Source organism: Bacillus rossius, chromosome 1 (assembly GCF_032445375.1).
Source record: "Bacillus rossius redtenbacheri isolate Brsri chromosome 1, Brsri_v3, whole genome shotgun sequence".
Classification (NCBI taxonomy): domain Eukaryota; kingdom Metazoa; phylum Arthropoda; class Insecta; order Phasmatodea; family Bacillidae; genus Bacillus; species Bacillus rossius.
In genome coordinates, this window is record NC_086330.1 from 329,749,796 (window position 1) to 329,771,130 (window position 21,335).

At 33.3% G+C, this 21,335-nt stretch overlaps 1 protein-coding gene across 1 annotated transcript in view; it reads left to right on the forward strand.

The window, feature by feature from the left end:
* LOC134528029 (TAR DNA-binding protein 43-like) overlaps positions 1-21,335 on the forward strand; it is a 73,637-nt gene that overhangs the window by 24,561 nt on the left and 27,741 nt on the right. Inside the window, exons 2-3 of the mRNA XM_063361208.1 lie at positions 3,137-3,306; positions 10,459-10,599. Coding sequence (XP_063217278.1) covers positions 3,137-3,306; positions 10,459-10,599 — 311 coding nt within the window. The remainder of the gene's footprint in view (positions 1-3,136; positions 3,307-10,458; positions 10,600-21,335) is intronic.

A 21,335-nucleotide genomic window follows, 5' to 3' on the forward strand; every position in this document is an offset into this window, starting at 1 on the left:
TTTCTCTTTGCTTATTCCACTTGTACTAGGTTCATTTTTGGTTGATTCTTTCTTCAGTTTAGTATTAGCAACCAAAAAAGCCATTTCTTGTTCTTCTTCACAAGTAATATTAGCTTCCTCATCAAGTAGTCTTGCCGTTAAGTTATTCAAGTTTTGTTTTTCAGAATCCAGCGACATCCATGTTTGCCTAAGTGATCTATATTTAGGAGGCAGAGTTTCCAATATTTTCGTGATTATAGCATTGTCGCTGATGCTTTCACCTCTTTCCTTGAGCTGTTTTGCGAGATTTTCAACCTTTGCAATATGTTGTGTAACACTGTCACTTGGTGACATTTTATACTGGTAAAACCGTTCATGAATTAACATTTTGTTCAATTCACTTTTTTGTTCATATATGGATTCTAATTTCGACATAATTTCCAAGGCGGTTTCAGTTTTCTATTAGGGTTTTTTGATTTAAATTCCATCGACGACGTGATAACGTACATAGCCATGCCGTCCTTTTTTAGCCATGCATCCGCATTTGCTTTGGTTCTTTATATCGAAATATTGATTCCTTTTGCTTTCAGGGCACATTTTTTCTGGAATTTCCATTGCCTGAAGTTTCTTCCGTCAAATTTATCCACACTCATAGTTCTTTCCATTTTGAGGTTATATGGCGTGATTTATTCAAAATTATTCTTCTTTACTGTTTTATTAATTCTTCAGTAGTTTCCTGGGCCCATAACCTATTAAAGTTAGGGTTTTTTAGTGAATAAAACTGAGAAAATCTACTTTAATATGTTTTATATTAAAGTAACAAACGATTGCACAGCAAGAATACACAACAGTCATAGACATCTATACAAAAATATCTAACACAATTGGCAACGACAACGTGGCTATTCAACCAAGATCAAAATTTTCTTTTTCTTTTTTAACAGATATAATAAGTATTACTGCATGCAGTTTGTTTTTTAATTCACGTGTTTTTAGAGAAATATATTTTATCTAAATAAAACATTAATTCAAAGCAATTACTGTGTGTATCTCATGGCAAAGATTTCACAGATAATTTTAGTAAACCAATAAATTAACTAACTATAAACATGGCAGTATTAATGCAAAGAATTTTCCATCATTGTAGATTAAATTGTCTGTAATTATTATCTATTTCAATAAATTGGCTGAAGCTGTTCAAAGGTTGTTTCTGTTCGTTTACTTACACACTTAGAGCGGCATTATGGTGTATCTACACAGATGCACAAAGCTACAAGCCCTTTTCTGCATTACCTACCTACATGAACCAATGTGGTTTCAAAACATTTCATTGTCGATTCTGACTAGGTGATGGTGAGGTACTAGATTTTTAACTACTGGAAAGCTAAAGGCCTTGAAATAAAATATTGTGTTAGGTGACGTTAGTTTAGCTACAGTGCCTTGTGATTCATCCATGCCAGGTTAGTTTTGCTAGCTCGGATTGGCTATGTTCAGAATGACAATGTCTTATTAGGGCTTGTAGTTTAAAATTGAAATGTAGGTCATTTTGTTGAGAAACTGGGTTTTCCTATTGACATTCGAAATTATTTTGATTTCATACCTAGTCCTAAAGTGTTCGTTTGTATGGAGGGCAATGCTTTAGAGTTCCTACAGACAGGAAGTATCTAGAAAACTCAGGGATTTGATAAAGTATCTTGTAGCATCATGATGTCTTAAAACTGAATGTCATAAATGGTGTGCCATTAAGGTTTGGTGTCACACGCTATGTTGATTTATTTGTTAGTGATATAATTTTTGTAATAAAACAATTGACAGCCTTTTCACTCTCTTTGCGGTCGAATATAAAAAAAAATTAAAACATGTTATGAAATCATAAAAAAACTTATTCTTGCTCAGTTTCTTACCTGCTGCTTGATTTACTTATAGAGATATAATTTATTTCTATAAAAACTAACTTACCCTTGTTTTACTACCTTTAACTTATTGTCTAATTTCTAAAAACTCTAAAAAGGGGTAATTAATTTTTAAGTTATTCATGCTTAGTTTCATATCTCTTGCTTGATTTTCTTTGCATGTACAATTTTTCCCCCTTCCTCATTAATGCCTTACTTATGCTCTTTTCAACCCGATTTTCTATGATGTGTACAAAACTTACCTTGTTTTCATCCCCTTTGAAAGTCAAATATTAAAAAAATGAAGAAAACAAACATGTTTTTCATTCTTAGTTTCTTACCTTTAGATCTACTAGTATATTCTGAAGAATGCTTTTTTCTTCTTCTTTTTCTTTAAATCTTACCTCTTTTTTTTACTTTGCTGACTCGGCCACAGGCTGGAAGCAGTTGAGGACAGCTATGGCTACGGCGGGTGTTGCTGCTACTACTTCTACTACTACTACTACTACTTATACTTATTGTTCTTCTTCTTACCCCTTTTAAACCCCTTAGGGTTTGAATTTCGCAAAATGGTACAATTGTGGTTGATAGTCTTATCTGTGATTAGTGTGAGATATATAATAAACTATTTTAAAACCATGTTTTATCCCTTTTTCACATTCTAAGGGTTGTAATTCTGTAATTATGTGTAGCCTCATATTTAGGTTAGACAAAAAGCTTACTAATTAAAAATGTTTCGTAAAAATCTGACAACTGATTTTCGATTGATGCCAGAATAAATAGACAAAAAGAAAATTTAAAAACCATAATTTGTTAGTTCTTAAAAAATTAATCATTTCCAATATCTTTTTATTTGATTCTAGGTACAGACTTTATTTTGATGAGTTTTATTATTGGTATAGATTTTGCATGTTATGCATGGATGTTATTTTTTTTATAATGATTTGTATCAGTATATCAGTAATCTTGCCAATAGACCTCTTGAGACAGGTGAAAAAAATGTCATGTGACAGGAAAAACACAGGGAAATAGGCTGACGTAAGAGAGTGCTGTACTTGGACAGTAATCTCATACCGGTAAAAGAATTCCATCCTTTAGTTATTTACATGCCACTGAGGAGGGAGGATGAGAGAAATGGTGTCTTTCAAGTTATTTTGAATATGAATTTTTATACACTGCGGAGTCATCTCTTATGTTAAAATTGTTGCAATATATAAAACCTTAAGTCAAATCGGTTGAGCTAATTCCTGTTCTTGAATTTTCAGAAAACAAGAGGAAGTCCGATGACAATTTGGAGAACTCCACAGCAAAAACCAAACGAATAGAAACAAAGTTGAAGTGCTCAGACCTGATAGTGCTTGGGTTGCCGTACAAAACGACTGAGCAGCAACTCAGAGAGTACTTCGAAGCATTTGGTGAAGTTATTATGGTACAGGTAAGAGTAATAATAACTTGTTGATTTTTCAGCGTTATACTCATTTCCATATTAACTATATTTGATCATTTACAACAAATTTCTAAATCATCTACTTTTCCCCTAATCTGTAGAAACCTATGTAATTTTCTAAGACAAGAAGATGTTTCACAAACTCTGAAAAGTTTGAATTTTATAAAACAACACTTTTATTCAAGTAGTGCCCAAAAGTTTTGATTCCCAGGAAGGGGCATTCTCCAGGTGGCAGGAGTCTGAATTCTGCTAGTCAAATCCATGACAGTTCAAAGTTCTTGATATTCCAAATATTTTTTATTTTAGAAAATCATATTTTAAACTTCAGATACAGCATACATATTTGTAGTGCCTGTGGTAATACAAGCTCCTCTATTTGTTCTAATGCTGTGTCCCATAGTAAAAAATATATATTCTTTATTTATACTTTGACACTTAGTGTTCATATTTCTGTATAAGTATTTAAAATAGCTTACATGCAAGCTTCTGACATTGACTGTAGATACAGTAGTAACCACATTTTTATATACCCAGGATTTACTAATTCCTGTGATTTAACATATTTTTTTACTTGCACGGTTTTTTCTCTACAGTATTGATGCATTACTTTCCCACTTTATGAAAAAACATTTCCCACAATTTACGTTGTAACAGCACTGTATTAAATAGCAAACCATCAAAAAAAGTTAAGACGGATCACTTAAAGTTCAAAAGGGAATAACGTAAAGTTTATTTATGATACCGTTTGCATGTGGTCACGGTCATGGCCAAGGTATTCACCATGCAAAAAATATTTTTTACCAACTTTGACAGGGAAAAGGTACTATATCAGATGAAAAAGTATTAATTTTTTTTTTTAATATTGTTTTCTATTTAGACAATTTTTTTATAGGTATGTATTATACTCTCTTATAAATGAACTCAAATTTTAAACCCATTGAGCTAACAACGAATATTAGGCAAAACTCTACTGGGGTTGCTATGATTTTTAGGCTTCCGGTTGCTTCAGATACCACAAATGTCATGATTGTTATTCTTACAGTTAAAATTACTAGATCTAGTAGGAAAGTTATAACTGTGAAGACCTTGGGCACGGCAGCTTTGTTTGTCCTTTTTTTTTTTTTTTTTCCCCCGCTTAACCACGGTAAACCATACGGCTGATGATTCAAAACCTTTTTTGAAGTGAGCATGAAAATGATTTCAAACCAAGATGGTGTTTTTCAGGTTTATTCCTCTCCTCTTTAAACTTTAATGTATTATGCATGAAAATAGTTCAAAATGTAGTTGTTAAATAAATAGCGGATTACTGGGCTCTTCTTTAAATAAGTTTATAATCCAATGTAACTAGTTCCTGTAAATATGGTGTCTTTGTACATGTTCCAAGATGCACAACCTATCTACAATAGAAAGGTTTTGAAAATACAGTTGGTAGCACTGAATTTATAAACATTGCATTCTGTTCCTAAATATGAATAGTGGTTTGAAAGGAGTTGTGTTTGTTTAATAGAATTGTTTCCTATAAAAATCTGAAATAATTTGTTGTAAATGCGTGAAAATTAAATATAAACGTGCAATTATACACAAAGTAAAAAAAAAAATAGTGTAGGAAAATTCTTACCATAAAAAATTGGACATGTTTAGATGCTTCTATGTGCAAGTCTCTTGCCCAAGAACTTAAGACTTAAACTTAAACTTTAAACACATTTGTGAAGAATCGCAAGATTGGATAAATTTATTAGCCCAGTGAAATTAGACCCTAGAAACCCCTGACATGGAAAAAATTGTTGGAAAGCTAGAAATCATCTTAAACCCTTTGGTTGGCATCCAAATAGAGTATCCTGAGTTTTCGCCCTCACAGTTGGTGAGCTTAAGGAGGGGGGTGGAAAAAACTGTGAAATTATCGGACTTTTTTGTGTTTTTCACACGTAACTCGAAAATGATGCAAGTTAAACTTAGTAGTAAGCATAATTAAAGTGTATATTATTATGCATCCAATAAGACCACAAACGTCAAAATCGGTTCAGTTGTTTGGCCACAATCGACATTTTAATATTAGAAATATTTTCTATATTTGTAAATATTTTAATTTCTCGTCTGTTTACTGTCAGATATTATCTAAACCACCACTCAGATCAACAAAACCCACAGTATAAAGTTGTAGAGCATTACATTCTAAGTTGAACAGACACCTTAATTGTGAAAATCTGTTTGGTTCAACATGAGATATGCCCGATAATCTGAAATCCCTTCCTAATCCTATACATACTGCCAAATGGGTTATAGAAAGGAATGACTGAGGCTTGTAATCGACCAAAAAATAAATAACTATATTTACACTTGCGAAGAAATATGTGCATTCTCAAAAATCAAACAAGCGAAGATAATCTTCTACGTTTAGATGTCGATGGTTGGTGATCTTGAGATGTGGATATCTGGGGATCGACTAGCCTGGAAGTAAATGTCTGCTGTTCAGTGCAGGCACAGGATAGGTCGTGTTCAATGTCGCTTGTTTCGTCACCGTCGTTCATTTGGTCGGGGTCCATGATTTCAGCATCTGAATAAGAAGTAGAATGATATCAGCAACAATAAATCAATGGTAATTTGAATAAGTGAACAACATTGATACCTATTGTGGTGGGAATACAAAATGTGAAAATAACTGTACAAACTAAAAAAATATTACCAGGAGCATTAAATGGGCCATAGACTTATGTGACAAGTCATCAGCTGCAGAATTGTGCTCTGAGTCAGTGGCTTTAGCTGTGTCTACATTTGGTGCGTTAGCACATGACTGCCCCTTGCAAGCTACACAAATGTAGGAGCAGTTAAGCCCCGTTTTACGGCAACTACAGCCGGATCCCTTGCATTCTTTTTCACATTGACAGTATATTGTATTGAGTACATTCAGTGGGGCTGCCTCTTTCTCAGTAGTGATGGGGACCAATCCATCTTTGCTGTTTTTCCATCCCCAGTTGAGTGCACCTTTATCGACCCCGAGCTACTTTTGGACCTGATGGTAGGCCCTAAAGCTATGCTCTCGAGCTGCTGCTTTTGTGGGGGCAAGGAAGCCAGGTCAATGTTGCTTTTTGCCACTGTTTTGGCGAACACTTTGTACCTCAGTTGATCTAGGGAAACCATGTCTCAATAAACAGCCTCGAGAAATTGCCCCCCATGGCTGCAATCTGATCTTTGTCAACTACAGGTGAAAGAAATACAGGCACAGCATCTTGCAGTTCCTTGCTTTTTTCCAGGGTTTTGACAAATTTCATTTTTCCCTGTCTGAAAAATGCTGAGGTTGTGTCACATCCACGAAGGCGTGCAAGAAAAGAATATTTTGTTTGCAGTGTCTGAAAACTTGAACTTGGAGGGTGAGTAACGGGTGCTATCGTTTGCCCCCTTCCCTGGTTTCATGAGCACAACCGTGGTTGTAGTTGGTGCCAATGCAGTAAGCAGTATTAGGAGGTCCGTATTCTCTCCCACTATTGCTACATATCGATATTCTTCAGCAAGTTCCAAAGCGGCTAGGACAATGTCTCTGTCTGCATCTTCTTTGGCTATCTTCACTGCAAACTCACACTCTTTTTCAAGTTTTAGACGATTCACGAGCATTTATATGAGGCGCCGTTTGTTGCTGTCATTAGATAGAAACTTGTCTTTCGGCATTGTAGCTATCATACTTTCATCGAATTGTACAGTGGATGCAGCGAAAGTTGATTTCCGACAAAGGCGCTCTACTGATTTGGTGCTGGTTTCATTAGCATTTTCAGGGTAACCATCGAAGACTATGGCAGTGCCTTTTTTGTTGTAGTGTTTTTTCACATACCTTATTCCACATACCTATCTAAAATTGTGTGCAAAAGAAAACCTCCATCAATGACATAGACTGGGTCATACAAATCATGATTTCCCTCATCTTCATCTCTCAAGGGGCTGTATGAGTCATATAACACGGATTTGCGAGTTTTCCTCATGCCTGATTCATCAAATATGGAAAGAGGGTAGGGTGCCAATTCAAATTCAAAGTATGTTTTGATTTCGGAATTGGACTTTTTGAAAAGAGATATCCTCCTGAAGGTTGTGTCAGGATTGACTGGCACTTCCTGTTCATGGATCGTGACTTTGGAGTTGAAACTTTTCAATGGAGTCACTCGCATTTTTCTTTGAAATTTCACATCTTTGAAATTGCTGCCAATTATTTGTCTAATGCCCTTCAGCCCAATTTCTTATGCCTCGTGACAGTTTATCGTATCGTCCCCTACCACTCCGGTGCCTATTGACATAATGCATTCTCCTTCCGGGAAAGGGTCATGTGTTGATAACCACTCAGTAAATTTCAACACATCCAGCTCGTCTCTAGTGATCCTTGATGGCCTGGCATCCACGTGTTGCTCTACTGTACTGAAAGTGACCCTACAAAATTTTTTTTAACTGTAGACATATCTCCAAGATTGCAGACATGGACGATACCCACTTAATTAGAACATTGTCCGTTACGCCTCTTCTGCGACTTACACCTCCTTCCGTTTTCATAGATTTCATCAAGGTCTGCTCTATGGCCATATCTGACCATAGGCCAGACCAAAATTTCTCAGATCTTCTTACTGTGAAGAAGCCTTCCACCACAAAATGCTTATATTCAGTACGAATCAGTTTAGATTGAAGCTGTAGTAAGTCCTCTATGTAAAGTTGGCATTATTTGCCATACAGGAAATGTCCACTTGCGTGAAAACATGGTAACATTTGTTGTATACATTGAAGATGACCATTCCAATCTCCAACCCTTTTGGAGTGAATGAAGCATTTCAATATTGTCACCATACGGTAATACTGCACCTAAAGTTTTGCGGTGGGTCCTCTTTTTTCTAGTTCCAGAAGTTTGTCCGAGAAATTTTTCATCACATGTTGTACTGCAGATGCTTCAAAGTCCACAGTTGGTTTCCCAATGTCTTCAAATATTTGCAGTATATAAGTGCTCTCATCATCTGTTATGTCCAGCTTGGACAACTTAATTTTAGATAAAGCTAGATGCACTAAAATGTAGCATCGCACGGCTCTTGAATATGCATGTTCTGTCAACATTTTATAGGTTGATGCAGTAGCATATGCAATGTTGAACACATCTTGCAATCCACTCCCATCCATGATAAATCCTATTGCACCCATTCGGCTGGACGAATGGACACACGGGAAAGAGGTGGAGCATGAGTGGGAGGGTGGGGGATAAACTGGGGGGGGGGAGGAAGAATTACTTGCTGCTGAAGGGTAGAAACAATAAATAAAAAAGGAGGGAAGGAAGAGGAGTGGGTGACTGCCGCCTCTCCAGCAGACGGAGTAAGACCGCATGGCGACACAGAGCCATAGTGTTTACATTCCACTAAGCTGTGACACAGTTCACAAAGACTTATATTGTGCTCAGAATTCTACTGGAGACAAATTTATGGTGCGGCTCTCATATATGGCAGAGCCCTTACCGTTAAATGGATTATCCGGGTTTTTTTTTTGCCTGGATTTCAATTATCCGGGCATCTGTGAGTCCCAATTAACACGGATAATCGGGAGTTTAGTATAGTTACTTTTTTGTGTCAACCACAACAAGCCTCATTCATTCATATAACACAATTTTTAGGTATACACACACACACACACACACATATATATATATATAATAGTAGGGTGGGGTAAGGTGGGGTGAGTGGTTGGCACAACAATTTCATGATAACTGGGATTTCAGATTATCGGACATATCTTGCAAAGAATCAAGCGGATTTTTGCAATTAAGGTGTCTATTCAACTTTGAATTTAATACTCTACAACTCTATACTTTGGGTTTTGTTGATCTGAGTGGTGGTTTAGATAATATCTGACGGTAAACAGACGAGAAATTAAAATATTTACAAATATAGAAAATATTTCTAATATTAAAATGTCGATTGCGGCCAAACAACTGAACCGATTTTGACATTTGTGGTCTTATTGGACGCATAATAATATACACTTTAATTATGCTTACTACTAAGTTTAACTTGCATCATTTTCGAGTTACGTGTGAAAAACACAAAAAAGTCCGATAATTTCACAGTTTTTTCCACCCCCCTCCTTAAGCTCACCAACTGTGAGGGCGAAAACTCAGGATACTCTATTTGGATGCCAACCAAAGGGTTTAAGATGATTTCCAGCTTTCCAACAATTTTTTCCACATCAGGGTCTTATTTAACTGGGCTATATTGTTTTCACAGTGTGAGATAATGAAGTTTTAGTTTTTGTATAAAAACATCTGCATCTGTGACATTTTATTTATTGTGTTGTGTATTTTCTTCTTATTGTTTCCATCATGGTGAGATAATAATAATAAAAACAACATTTTATGTTTTCCTGCTTCCTATTTTTGTCCTGGGGTCCCTTGAAATGTGTAAAAATAAGGTTCTGCTGTATTTCTGTATTTACTACTGCAAGCTTCTGAAAATACCTACTTAAGGTAACTGCCTAGTTAGAGGTGTATCTGTTATTGAGGTGGAATGATAAATGTGATGCTCGCTGGTGCTTCTAGCACATTATCACCTTGTAAGTGCAAGGTTCTGAACTGGTCTGCAGTCTACTCGTACATTGGACAATCATAAAATTTGAGCAGTAACCATAACAATATATGGCGAGAAATTAAGATGAAGGTGTAAGGCATAAGTGTTTTCAAGAAGCTGCGTTTCATGTCTAAAATTATTTTAAAAATACACATTTTAACCTTTTTATCTCACATAAAAATCTGTTTAAAAACAAAACACGGGAACAGGACTACTGCTCATCTGCTTTCAGATTATTCTTAAGTGCTTTTCATAAACAGACCCCACTAGGTTATCTTGAGCAGTTTTCAAATTGCATGTTTTTGTCAGAAGCTGTGTGCCCTGGTGGGCTGGCCTTTAAGGTTGTGTACATCTACATAAGAGTTTAGTCATTATTTTTGTGGTGGCCTTTCCTCGTGAACACTATATACTAAGGAGTTCATAACTAACTACTGGTAATTTTCAAGAACTCAAATTTTTATCCATATTGCAAATTCTATACTTTTTATTTGTTACTTTAATTCGTAACTATGTGTTAGTGTTATGTAATTATAATTTATTCTTGTAGTGGCCTTTTCCTTTTCAGATAAAGAAAGACCCAAAAACTGGCCAGTCTAAAGGTTTTGGATTCATTCGGTTTGGAAGCTACGAATCTCAGTTGCGAGTGTTGTCTCAGAGGCACACCATTGATGGACGTTGGTGTGATGTCAAGATTCCTAACTCAAAGGTTTGGATCATCATTTTCATGTTTCATTACTAATAAATGCTATCTCCTCTTCCCTAGCATTAACATTTAATCTTGGAACATTTTGGTGATGACCTTTCAAGTAAGGGGGATAAGTCCCATCCATATTGACATGGCATAGGTAAACCCTGGCATTGGACCCTTTGTACTTGTGTAATTATTTATTACAGCTGTAGTCACCTGCATGAAATAATATAATTGTGTTTATGCCAGTAATTTGGATGTTTCTTTTCTATTTATTTATTTTTCTTCTGTGGATTCCATATGGAACCAAAGCATTTAAGATATAGAACATGTCAATCATACAATGTAAAATATATGCACATGCATTGCTATTTGCATATATATAGTTTACCTCCTTAAAATACTATAATATTAGAGTATTTCTAGAAAAATTTCTTTATAGTGTATGCAAATAATGATAAAATTAAATTTATGTAACTTTTCATAAAATTGTAGAAAATTATACAATATATGTAACAGTTACTATAAAATAAGGTATCAAGTCAACTAAACAGTTATATTTCTCTATTTTCTTTCAAGCTAAAGAACTTCTTAAGATAGTAGGGGGGATATTCTTTAAGAAAAGATAACTGAAAATTGTTACTCCAAAATATTGTAAAATTCATGGTGGCTGGAAATAACCCCACTTAAGCTGTAAGTAAAATTGTGAAGTTTGCTATTGAAATAACAAATTATGTTGGCTGTGCATGGCAACGCATGTAGTTCTGTCATTTGTGTTTAGTAAGTGTATCTGTTATAGAGTTTGTTGTACTTATTTTTAGTACACCCTTCCCACTAATTGGCACTATAATCTGAAGTACTCTAAACTTTTTAGTTGCTTTTATTTTTATAGATTTTTATTCCTCCCATCTTGTCTCATGCCTTTATGATTCTGAGAGGCAATTTATTTTATTTAAATGTTGCTATGACTGTGGTTGGAATGAAGGTGTGTTACCGACTTCAGGTTTTGGAGCCATTGTGCAATGAAGTCTTAGTCTTCGACTAGATTCTAAATTCCTAGTGTTTTTGTGATTGGTCATAAGTTGAAAGGACTTAAGTTTCACTGCAAAACAGTTTTTTCATCCTTTTTTTGTAGTAACATGTCAAATACGTCAGTTAAAAGAATTATACAAAAACAAAGTTAGTTACTTAGCTAATTTGTGGAGTACTATTCTGTCATTAAATATTGTAATCTTTGTGTTCTGCAATGATTTTATGAATACAATTTTGACTAATAGTGTAGAATTAACTTTGTTATGAAAGAAAATCATTTAAAAATAAATATTTGTGCTTGGAAGTTGTACTAAACTACCAAATCTTTATTTTTAAGAATGGAATTCAATTTAAATTGTTATAAATTCATGATCGGCTCATTTAACTGACCTGATCATAACTTTGGGGTCTAGTTCATGAAGGTAACAAGCTACAAATCTACAATTGCAAGGCCCCGTAAGTTCAAGTTAAGAATTCCTACAAGTGTTGATATAATGTAAGGAACAAGGACATTCTTTTAAGTATTTTGTCTCATAAATGCACCAAGTGAGAGAAATCGAAAGCTTAAGATTAATCCTGCAGGCAAAGACACTATGTACACAGGAGACATATATTGGCAGAATTTGAAGGAAAAACACCACTATAACATTACTGTAAAATAGATTAATGAGAGTGTTTTTTTTTTTTTTTTTTTCTTTCTAATTTAGGGTCAAATCCATGTGAAATCAACCAGTGCTCTGAACCTTACTATTTCAGATTTTGATAATTTTTGGTACACTTGTTGTACCCATGAAACAGTTGAAAAATACAAAATATGAAATTTTTGGGGCTAATAGTTTTTTAGCTATAGCCCTTCAAAAACATTAAAAAAAAATCATATTTTACACAATATTTGATACAGTAAAAATGTGTTAACTTAGAGACTATTAGGCCTAGAGAGCATTTGTTCTCTTCTGTTTTTAAGGAGCTTTAACCTTTCGTCAACTTCAATTTTTTTTCAAAAACAAAAAAATATATATATTTTAGAAAGTCCCAAAAATGCTCTTTTTAAGTCTTAATGTGTTTGTAAGAAAAGCTATAGAATTTTTTTTTTCAAATGTTGCCTTCACTGTAAAAAAGATTCCCAATTTCACTACTAACACTACAAAAAATATTTTTTAGAGGTAACAAATTCCTGCTCATTGAAAAAAAATGAGACAGTCTGTGCTTGTCAAAGTCTCTGAGTCAGAGCTTTCCTGTCATAACAGGTTCATTCCTGTGATGCATACACTTGGCTCGCTTGTTTATCCCAGTCAGTTGTTGTTAGGACTGTGAACTGTATGGTTGTCCACATATTCTTAATGTGTTAAAAATTATGTTAAATGTTCATATGCTTAAAAGATAATGTAATTTTTTTAACTAAATTGTTTTAGTGCATTTATTGAAGAGTTGATACTACTTCAAAGTGTAAAGACCATCATTTACTTAGTTTTGTTAGGAAGCTAGCTATTTCTTTCTAATTCCTAAAAATGGCAAACAAACAGCAAATAAAATAACTGGTGTATTTATAATGTTAAATGGTGTAACCCATATAAGAAACAAAATCATCTGAAAACAAAGAAAAAATATCTCAGAAATGTGACAGAAAGTTTGTGTTCTTTAAATACGAACATTAAAATGGGTGTGAAAATACCTAAAAAATGTAAGAAAAAAGTGTATGTTGAACTTAATATACCAAAACAGGTAGATGATAATGTAGCTGGTACAGGCCAAAAGGAAGACATTGATGATGAATTATTTACTGACCCAGAGGCATCGATAGATTACTTAAATAAATCTCTGGAACTTATTGGTAAAAAAAAAAAGAAAAAAATTGCTATAGAAAGTTATTCCACAAAAAATGTTGAAAAAATTGTGACAAGCTCGGGAAAACAATTAATTTCTTCTAAGAAAGAAGGTAAAGAAGAAAACAAAGAAAAAATGAGTATGAAATTATTGTACAATTAAAAAAAAAATATTTGCCCAAACAACTTAGTAAAGTGAAAAAATGACTATTTTATCAGTGTTACCAGAAAGTTGGACCTGTAAAAAAATTGAAGAAGAGTTTGATGTCAGTAATTATATGGCTCAAGCTGTAAAAAAAATAGTATGTGAAAAGGGAGTTCTTTCAACTCAGAATCCAAAGCCTGGCAAAACATAAAGTGAAAATACTGCACAGGTTGTTAAAGATTAAGAGGATGACTTAAGTAGGATTAAGCATGGTAAAAAAGATTTTGTTACAATCAGGAATAAGGAATTTGTAAATTCAAGTGCAAAAGCGTTTATTCATTTATTGCATTATAACAGAAAGATTGCTACGCAGAATGTAAGGAAAAACTGGCGGTAGGTGAGGTTATTATTAACTGTGTCTTTGCAGAAAATTATTCATTTGTTTTGCAGGATGAAGTACAATAATTTCACAGCACAAACAGCCAAGCCACACTGCACCCATTTATTGTATATTATAAGTGGCTAGAAAAACTGTGGCATGTGGAGTATGTTTTTATTTCCGAGTGGTTGCAACACAAAACAATAGCATTCTATGCTTTTCAAAGAAAAATTATACAAATTCTGAAAGATGCACTACCATTCGAGTTAAGAAAAATCACTTACTTTTCTGACAACAGTGCTGCACAGTTTTGAACATTTGTTGTAATCACTGTGCAAAATCGACACTGAAATTGCAATGTATACATTTGTAAATGTAATATATTAGGTCTGCATTTTCTTTTAATTATTTTATTGAATTTATTAATTTAAAAAATTTTTTTACCAATCTTAATTCTTACTCATATACATAAATTTTAATGTTCAAAGTTCATGTTCACAATATAAATGTTTGGGCTATTCAAAAATATTGGTAAAAAGGAATTTTGTTTGTCAAAATAAAACATCAAAAAAATTCTCAAAGATATGATTTGAGTCAATTGAAAATAACGCTTAGTAAATACCTAATGACAAAATTTGTGACAAAGAAGTTCATTGAAAATAACGCTTAGTAAATACCTAATGACAAAATTTGTGACAAAGAAGTTCAAGAAAACAATCATGATAAATGTACAGAAATAGCCCTTAAACTACAATGACAATAAAATAAAATAATGCACATGGCAACTGAGCCTTAGTGTTGCAAATTTAATAATTGAACTTGTTAAGGTAGAAAAAAATTAGTAAATAGGACTGTTTGTGTATAGAAAATTATTTAGCCTTTGAGATAACTTTTTTTTTCAAATCTTTGTTCTCCATTAAAATTTTTGTGATTTCATTGATAATGCTTATTTTTGTAGTCTGTAATGAAATATGTTAATACTCTTGGCTATTAGTTGAAAGCAAATCCTTGAAAAGTGAAAAAAGAAAATTAGTGGGCTTATCTAAATGTTTTTAATTAAAATTATTTGACGTTTGGAGAACTTGGATTTTAGCCTTTTGGATAGATGATGATAATGAACCTCTAAATAAAATTGTGTGTAGTGGGGCAATGAATTGCATCAGTATGGAAGCTGTCCTTTCAGGTTTTCTATTGGACCACATGCAGATGAGGTGCTTGAATGTGTTGCAATTAGTTTGAAATTTATATTTTCTGCAAAACTTTTAACGCCACAAAATGAATACATATACAGTTTGTACCTTATAGAGCTATGGGGAAAATAAAGTACAAACTTAATGAATGTGTGAATATACTCAATGTTTTAGTTGGAATGTGTATTCTTTGATACTTCTAAATTATATTAATGGTAAACAAAATAAATATTGTAATTTCATTTATATAATACTAACATGATAGCTAAAGAGCACTTAAAATGTTCACATGTTGCGTATATTTTGTGTGTTTACTTGAAAACACAAAATAAATTGTTAATTAAGCTGACACTTAAGTATTTGGTAACATATTTTTACATTTGATGATGTCCTGGTACCTTCTTTGCATGGAATTCACAAGTCATTTGCATGTAGCAGGTTTAATTTATTTTAAGACCACCCATTTTAATTCTTCTTTTGAACTCTTGTTTCCTTTGCAAAAATTTGTCTTCACTTCAAAGTGACCCATATGGCTCTATGGGATTTGTCGGCCAATTGTGTAGGGTTTAACCACTTCTGATTTACAGCGACTGTGTATTAACTGTCCTGCAGAAAGCTGTACACTGCTGGCTATCCTATACCACGAGCACTGGTTTCACATTTGCTTTTAAACTTAATGATCCATACCACCCAGAATGCCATCTATATATTACATACTTGTTCACCATTTACCTGTTGCCTGTTCCACAATTACACATCTGTTTTGTCACACTCAACTGTGACTGATGCAGACCTCACCTACTGCTCAGTGAATTATTCCTCTCGCTGTGTGAGGTTTTCCTTTTGTTTTCAAGGTAAGTTGGCAGTTGATCCCTAATACTTGAATTTGTTGACCAATCATTGAACTGTAGCATTGTTTTGTTGCTATCTTTTTCAAACTGTGGCCCTTAACGCTCAGTTTTGCTATAATTTCCTTTTAGTCAGACATGGCTCTTACCTCTTTCCCTTACTGAAGGTAACTATGTGAAGCTATATACCACAGCTATCAGCATTATCATTTCTAGCCATAGATGAGCACATCAGTAACTATGCGGTGATTGCTGCTAATTACTCGTGTATAACATAGCTTGTGTGAGCGTGTGTTGTGAGTAAATTACAAACAGTGGTGAATACAAAAAAAAATTTGATGGGAGGTGATTGGGAAAAAAATGAGAATTTTTGTATTTACAAAAGTATGTCAACAATAAGAGGTTTGCACATTATTTACATTATTGTTCTCAACATGCATCACTTCCTTTGTGGTTTCTAGTTCCTGGTGTACTAACAGCTTACCTTTCATCACACAAAATAACATACTTCCTTCACCGAGATCTCACATAATTTTTCATAACTTCAGAGGGAAATACATACGCACTACTATCCCTCCTCTGCGTCCCCCACTGATTACAAACATATTTAAGAATGTACGATTTTGTTCTTGATTTTCTCCACTGCAATTTTTTTTTCTGGGCAGTTTCAGTTTTTTGTTTTATAAGCATTACATGTTTCATTTTATTGCATATTTTGGTTTCCAGTGTATGTTACACATTAGCTGATAAAAATTAAATAAATAACCTAAAAGCTGGGATGGTTATTAAACAAAAAGTATCAAGGATGAGTGGATATTAAAAATTATTACTAAGATTTACAGTCAAAAGCATCACTGCACAATTTTCATCACATTTTCAAAACATAAGGGGAAATGTAAACTCAGAATTTACTACTAACTCATCTGCTAAGAATTTACTACTCACTCATCTGCAAAAGATTTAATCTGTGCCTACAGGATCTTAATTTAATTTTCCTCTGTGGGTCTTTTTTGAGAGAAGTTTAACCATTTTAAACTTAGGATTGAAATTAATTAAAAAATTCTTAACTCTAATTCAAAACCAAATAACATTTGTTTTTTTAAGAATTCTAAACCTTATTTAACACCGTAGTTATAATTTTATCTTAGATAAGACTGTTCCATATTCACACTTTTCATGAAGAGGAGTATCTTACTAGCGAAAACTTGAACACTTACTTTTGGACCTCTCCTGCCCTTAGTGTTTTTTTATTTAACTTTTCATTGTTAATTCTTGTAACTCCATTTGTAGCTTCTGAACCGACCTATCCAACTTATTGCCATTGAGGAGAGGCATAGCCTCCCCCAGAGTGAAAGCAGCGCCTGACCATTCACGCCCGCTTAAACCCTCTGTCCCCTGTTCTAGAAAGTTTCAGCCCTGCCCTACCCAAATGTTGTAACCAGGCTCGGGAAAGCTGGTGTTCGTGTGCTCATGTCGCAAGCGAATGGGCATAACCTGCGGTACTTTATTATGCGACTCAAAATGTCAGCATGAGCTACATACAGCTGTGGTAACACAACCCATAATGATGTGGTGCGCTAGCACAACAGTTGCCCACATGCACAGATGCACAGTCCATCACCGTAGCTGCAACACCCGCTCAGAGTCCGATCCAAGGCACACTAATATTTGAATAAATTGGTACTGAAAAGTTCTGAACCACAAGAATATTATAAAATGATAAGCGATGCCAATATCTCTTAGTTAAACTGCTGCACATAATCTACTTTTATATATTCAGGTTGAATTTCCCCTGTGTCCTCCATTTTCTCAATGACTGGGAGAAAACTGTTAAGGCTGGCCTGAATGCATAGAAATTCAACTTGTGCGTTGTTCCACTTGTGACTGATTGCAGTGTGCAAGTCGAGGTTTCCAGTGAAATCCAGGGTTTAATGGTGCAAATGCATAACCTGTGGAAATGACAAAATATTTTTTTTTGTTCTCTCGTTACAACTTGTCCAAAAGGTTCATTTAAGCGAATGTTATCCTTAAAAATACATATCAAAACTGCAAGTACATATGCAGGGTATTTAGAGGAGGCAGAAATGTCAATGAACAATAGGTTTTGGAAACGCTTCTCCTTGTCACTAAAGTAATTTCTTTGATCAGTGTGATACACTAGATAAGTGGAATGCCGTATTGGCTAGAAACTCAGGTAACCATAAGTATAGTGTGATCTGTACTTTGCACACGGTCGCCGATATGGCATTCCACATAAGAGGAATCCACTGTATCTTACTGCACATGGTAATGGCTGTAGTGATAAGCAGAAGTATTTCCAGACTTATATTCACTGACATTTCTGCCTCTATATGTAGTGTATATTCGCAGTTTTAATAGGTATTTTAGATATATCTTGTACATCACCTGAATCTGGGCAAAAAAAAAAGAAATAAGTTCTTATTAGCGCATCATAGGATTATTTCAACTAACGTTTTGACTTTATATTCTGTCACATTTTCTAATTATTAATTTTATCTCCACAGAGATCTGTAACAGGAGAAGTAAAATTAATGCCCTTCTAATATCTGAATACAGTATTACACCACATCATATTTAACAGAACCTCTATAAACATTAAAAACACAGCACACATTCTCAAATGACTAATTTAGACTGCAATAAGGCTTTGCTATACATACACATACACACACATATATAAATCGCTAACAGTGTTTGCAAACTAATTTCACTAATTGTGTATTTTAAATAATCATTCGAATTTTACTAGTAACATCTGTCATTTCAAAAGGGTTTTCTCTTTGAGCTTATATGAAACAGCTTAATCTGTTAAACCTTTTTTTTAAATAAATTTTTGTAATTTTTCATATTTTAAATGGCCACATGCTACACTTATTAATAGATCTGTTAAAGAATGTTGCCATTTCTTGTGTTTATTTTTATAACATCTAAAATTATAACTGATATTTACTTTGTGCTCTTGTATGATACAAATAACTATTCTAGTTGAAAATATGTAATTCTAGATGTCGGCAAGATTTTCGTTTTCGCCGAGAGGATTTTCATACTGACGGTGGAGAAGGGAAACAATTTTGCATTCACAAAAGATAAGTTTAGAGGTAAATATCAATGGGAAGATTATAGTGCTAATGTAATTCAGTTGCACTTTGTAATTGTAGTTTATCACGGTGTTGTCTTGGGACAGAAAAAAGGGGCTTATGTTGGTTGCACCAGGCCCGCTTGTATTTTATTTACCAAAGCATACTTTCAAATGAGCTGTTTACTGTATCAAACATGGAAAAGATAATTTTCCCTCATGTGAAATGAGTATAAAGACTATGATAGAAACATATTACTGTTCATGGTTTTAATGTGATACACGAGTTTAACGTGGCTCTTACAGTTGAAGATATTGTATTATTAAAATGTCTTCGTTAAAATGTTAAACATAATATGTCAGAAGTGTCATCTTTTATTAAAACATTTAGTTTAAAAATATTTGTTTAAATTTTATGCAGCAGCAGTTATTTTTTTATTGGTCACATGAATGAGTCAGGTATAATCTACTCTTCAGTCATAAATGCTTCCCTTTTATTTCAGCTCCAAATAAGTTAATTAAAACTAATGTAATTTAAATATAATTGAAATTATGGTTACTAGATAAAAAAAAACTTTGTTTTAGAATTGATAAATACAAAGCGTAAAATTATTTTATCGTAAAACTGACTACAATGTCCAATTCCTCTGTTTTCAGACATGAGATATGACAGCTGGTACCTCGTCCTAAGTGATGTTCCTTAACTTGATTTGTAATAAAAAATTGTTTTGTGTAAGTCAGGCAGAGATTAGGATTTGTTGCATATAAAAATACCATCAATTGATGGTGTAATTTTGCAAACTGTTAGTTGTGTTAAAGAAGTGTCATATTGTACGTTATACAGAACTTTTCAGTGCAATGGAATTTTTTTTGCATGCACATGTGTCTTTCCTGCGAGACTGTGCTTTGGGGTACATTTTGTTTTAATCATACTGATAAGCATTAAAATGTTTATGGACATACTTGTGACTTTATGTTTTCCATTCTCTGATTTAAAAAAAAAAAATAAACCTTAATTGTTCTGTTGCTTATGTGCTATAACGTAACACACCAAGACACAAAGTAAATAAACAGTTATTAGTCAGGTAAAATTATACCCGTTATACAGACATCAGAGAGAAATCCATACTGCAATGTACCTCTGTTCTAGTTCAAACAAACAGTGTGACATCATTAAATGCATAGTATAAAACAGTCACTCTACGTGTTTGTATGGTCGCTTACTTCTTCTTAACTACACAATGGATTTTGATGCCGTTTTCACCATCATTTAGAGGATTTCTTCCTGAAAGTTTATATGCATAATAATATATTCATATTAAATTTAAATATAGTAGATATCTCAATGTTTTGTAATCAAGTCATAAAAATATGCTTTTAGGAACTTACATGCCTTATGCTGACTGATACATCAAATTAATGTACTGCAGAATTGTAGGTCTGAAAAAGGCCCACAGAAATGTCCACGATAGCATATGTTTATCTTCTAAGGATGACTCACAGTGACTTTTTTTTAAATTTTAAAATATAAAATTATAAAAAATCAAATCAACAAAAAAAATTAGCCTCAATGTCATAAATTTCCATGATTTTTGGTACTTGAATTGTTCCTATGAAGTACATTAAAAATATGTATCATATTTTTTTTTAGTGAATAGTTATTTTTTAATAAATTATTGAAAATTAGAAAATACTGCTATTTTTGGTCTATACTTGGTTCACTAAAATGGCTCTCTCTTTTTTTTTTTTTTTTTTTTTTACCAATATATATATATATTAATTTCGAAGGGGGCTTATTCAAAAGCTATTGAAAATAACTGCAATTGGATATGCTACATAGGCAAATAAGGGGGGGGGGGGGGGGGAAGAATGTTTTAATAAATTTATAAAAAAAAATTATTAAATTTCAAAGACACCATATTTTACCTGTGTGGGAAAAATATATGTTAATACTATGCTGGTTTTGTGACTGTCTACCAAATTTTTATTTTGGGACAAGAATGAGTTCATATTTTTAAAAAAAATGTTGAGCTAAACATTACAATAAGGAAAATATAGAACTAAAATAAACATAAATGAAACAACACACTAAGTTCCACAAGGTTAAAAATTAATATATATAAGTGCAATATTTGCTTGAAAAAAAAAATTATTTTGGAGAATGTTTTAACATTATAAAAAACTTAATGACAAAACCAAAATTAATTGAAATTAAACATTATATCAGTTGTGTATTATCA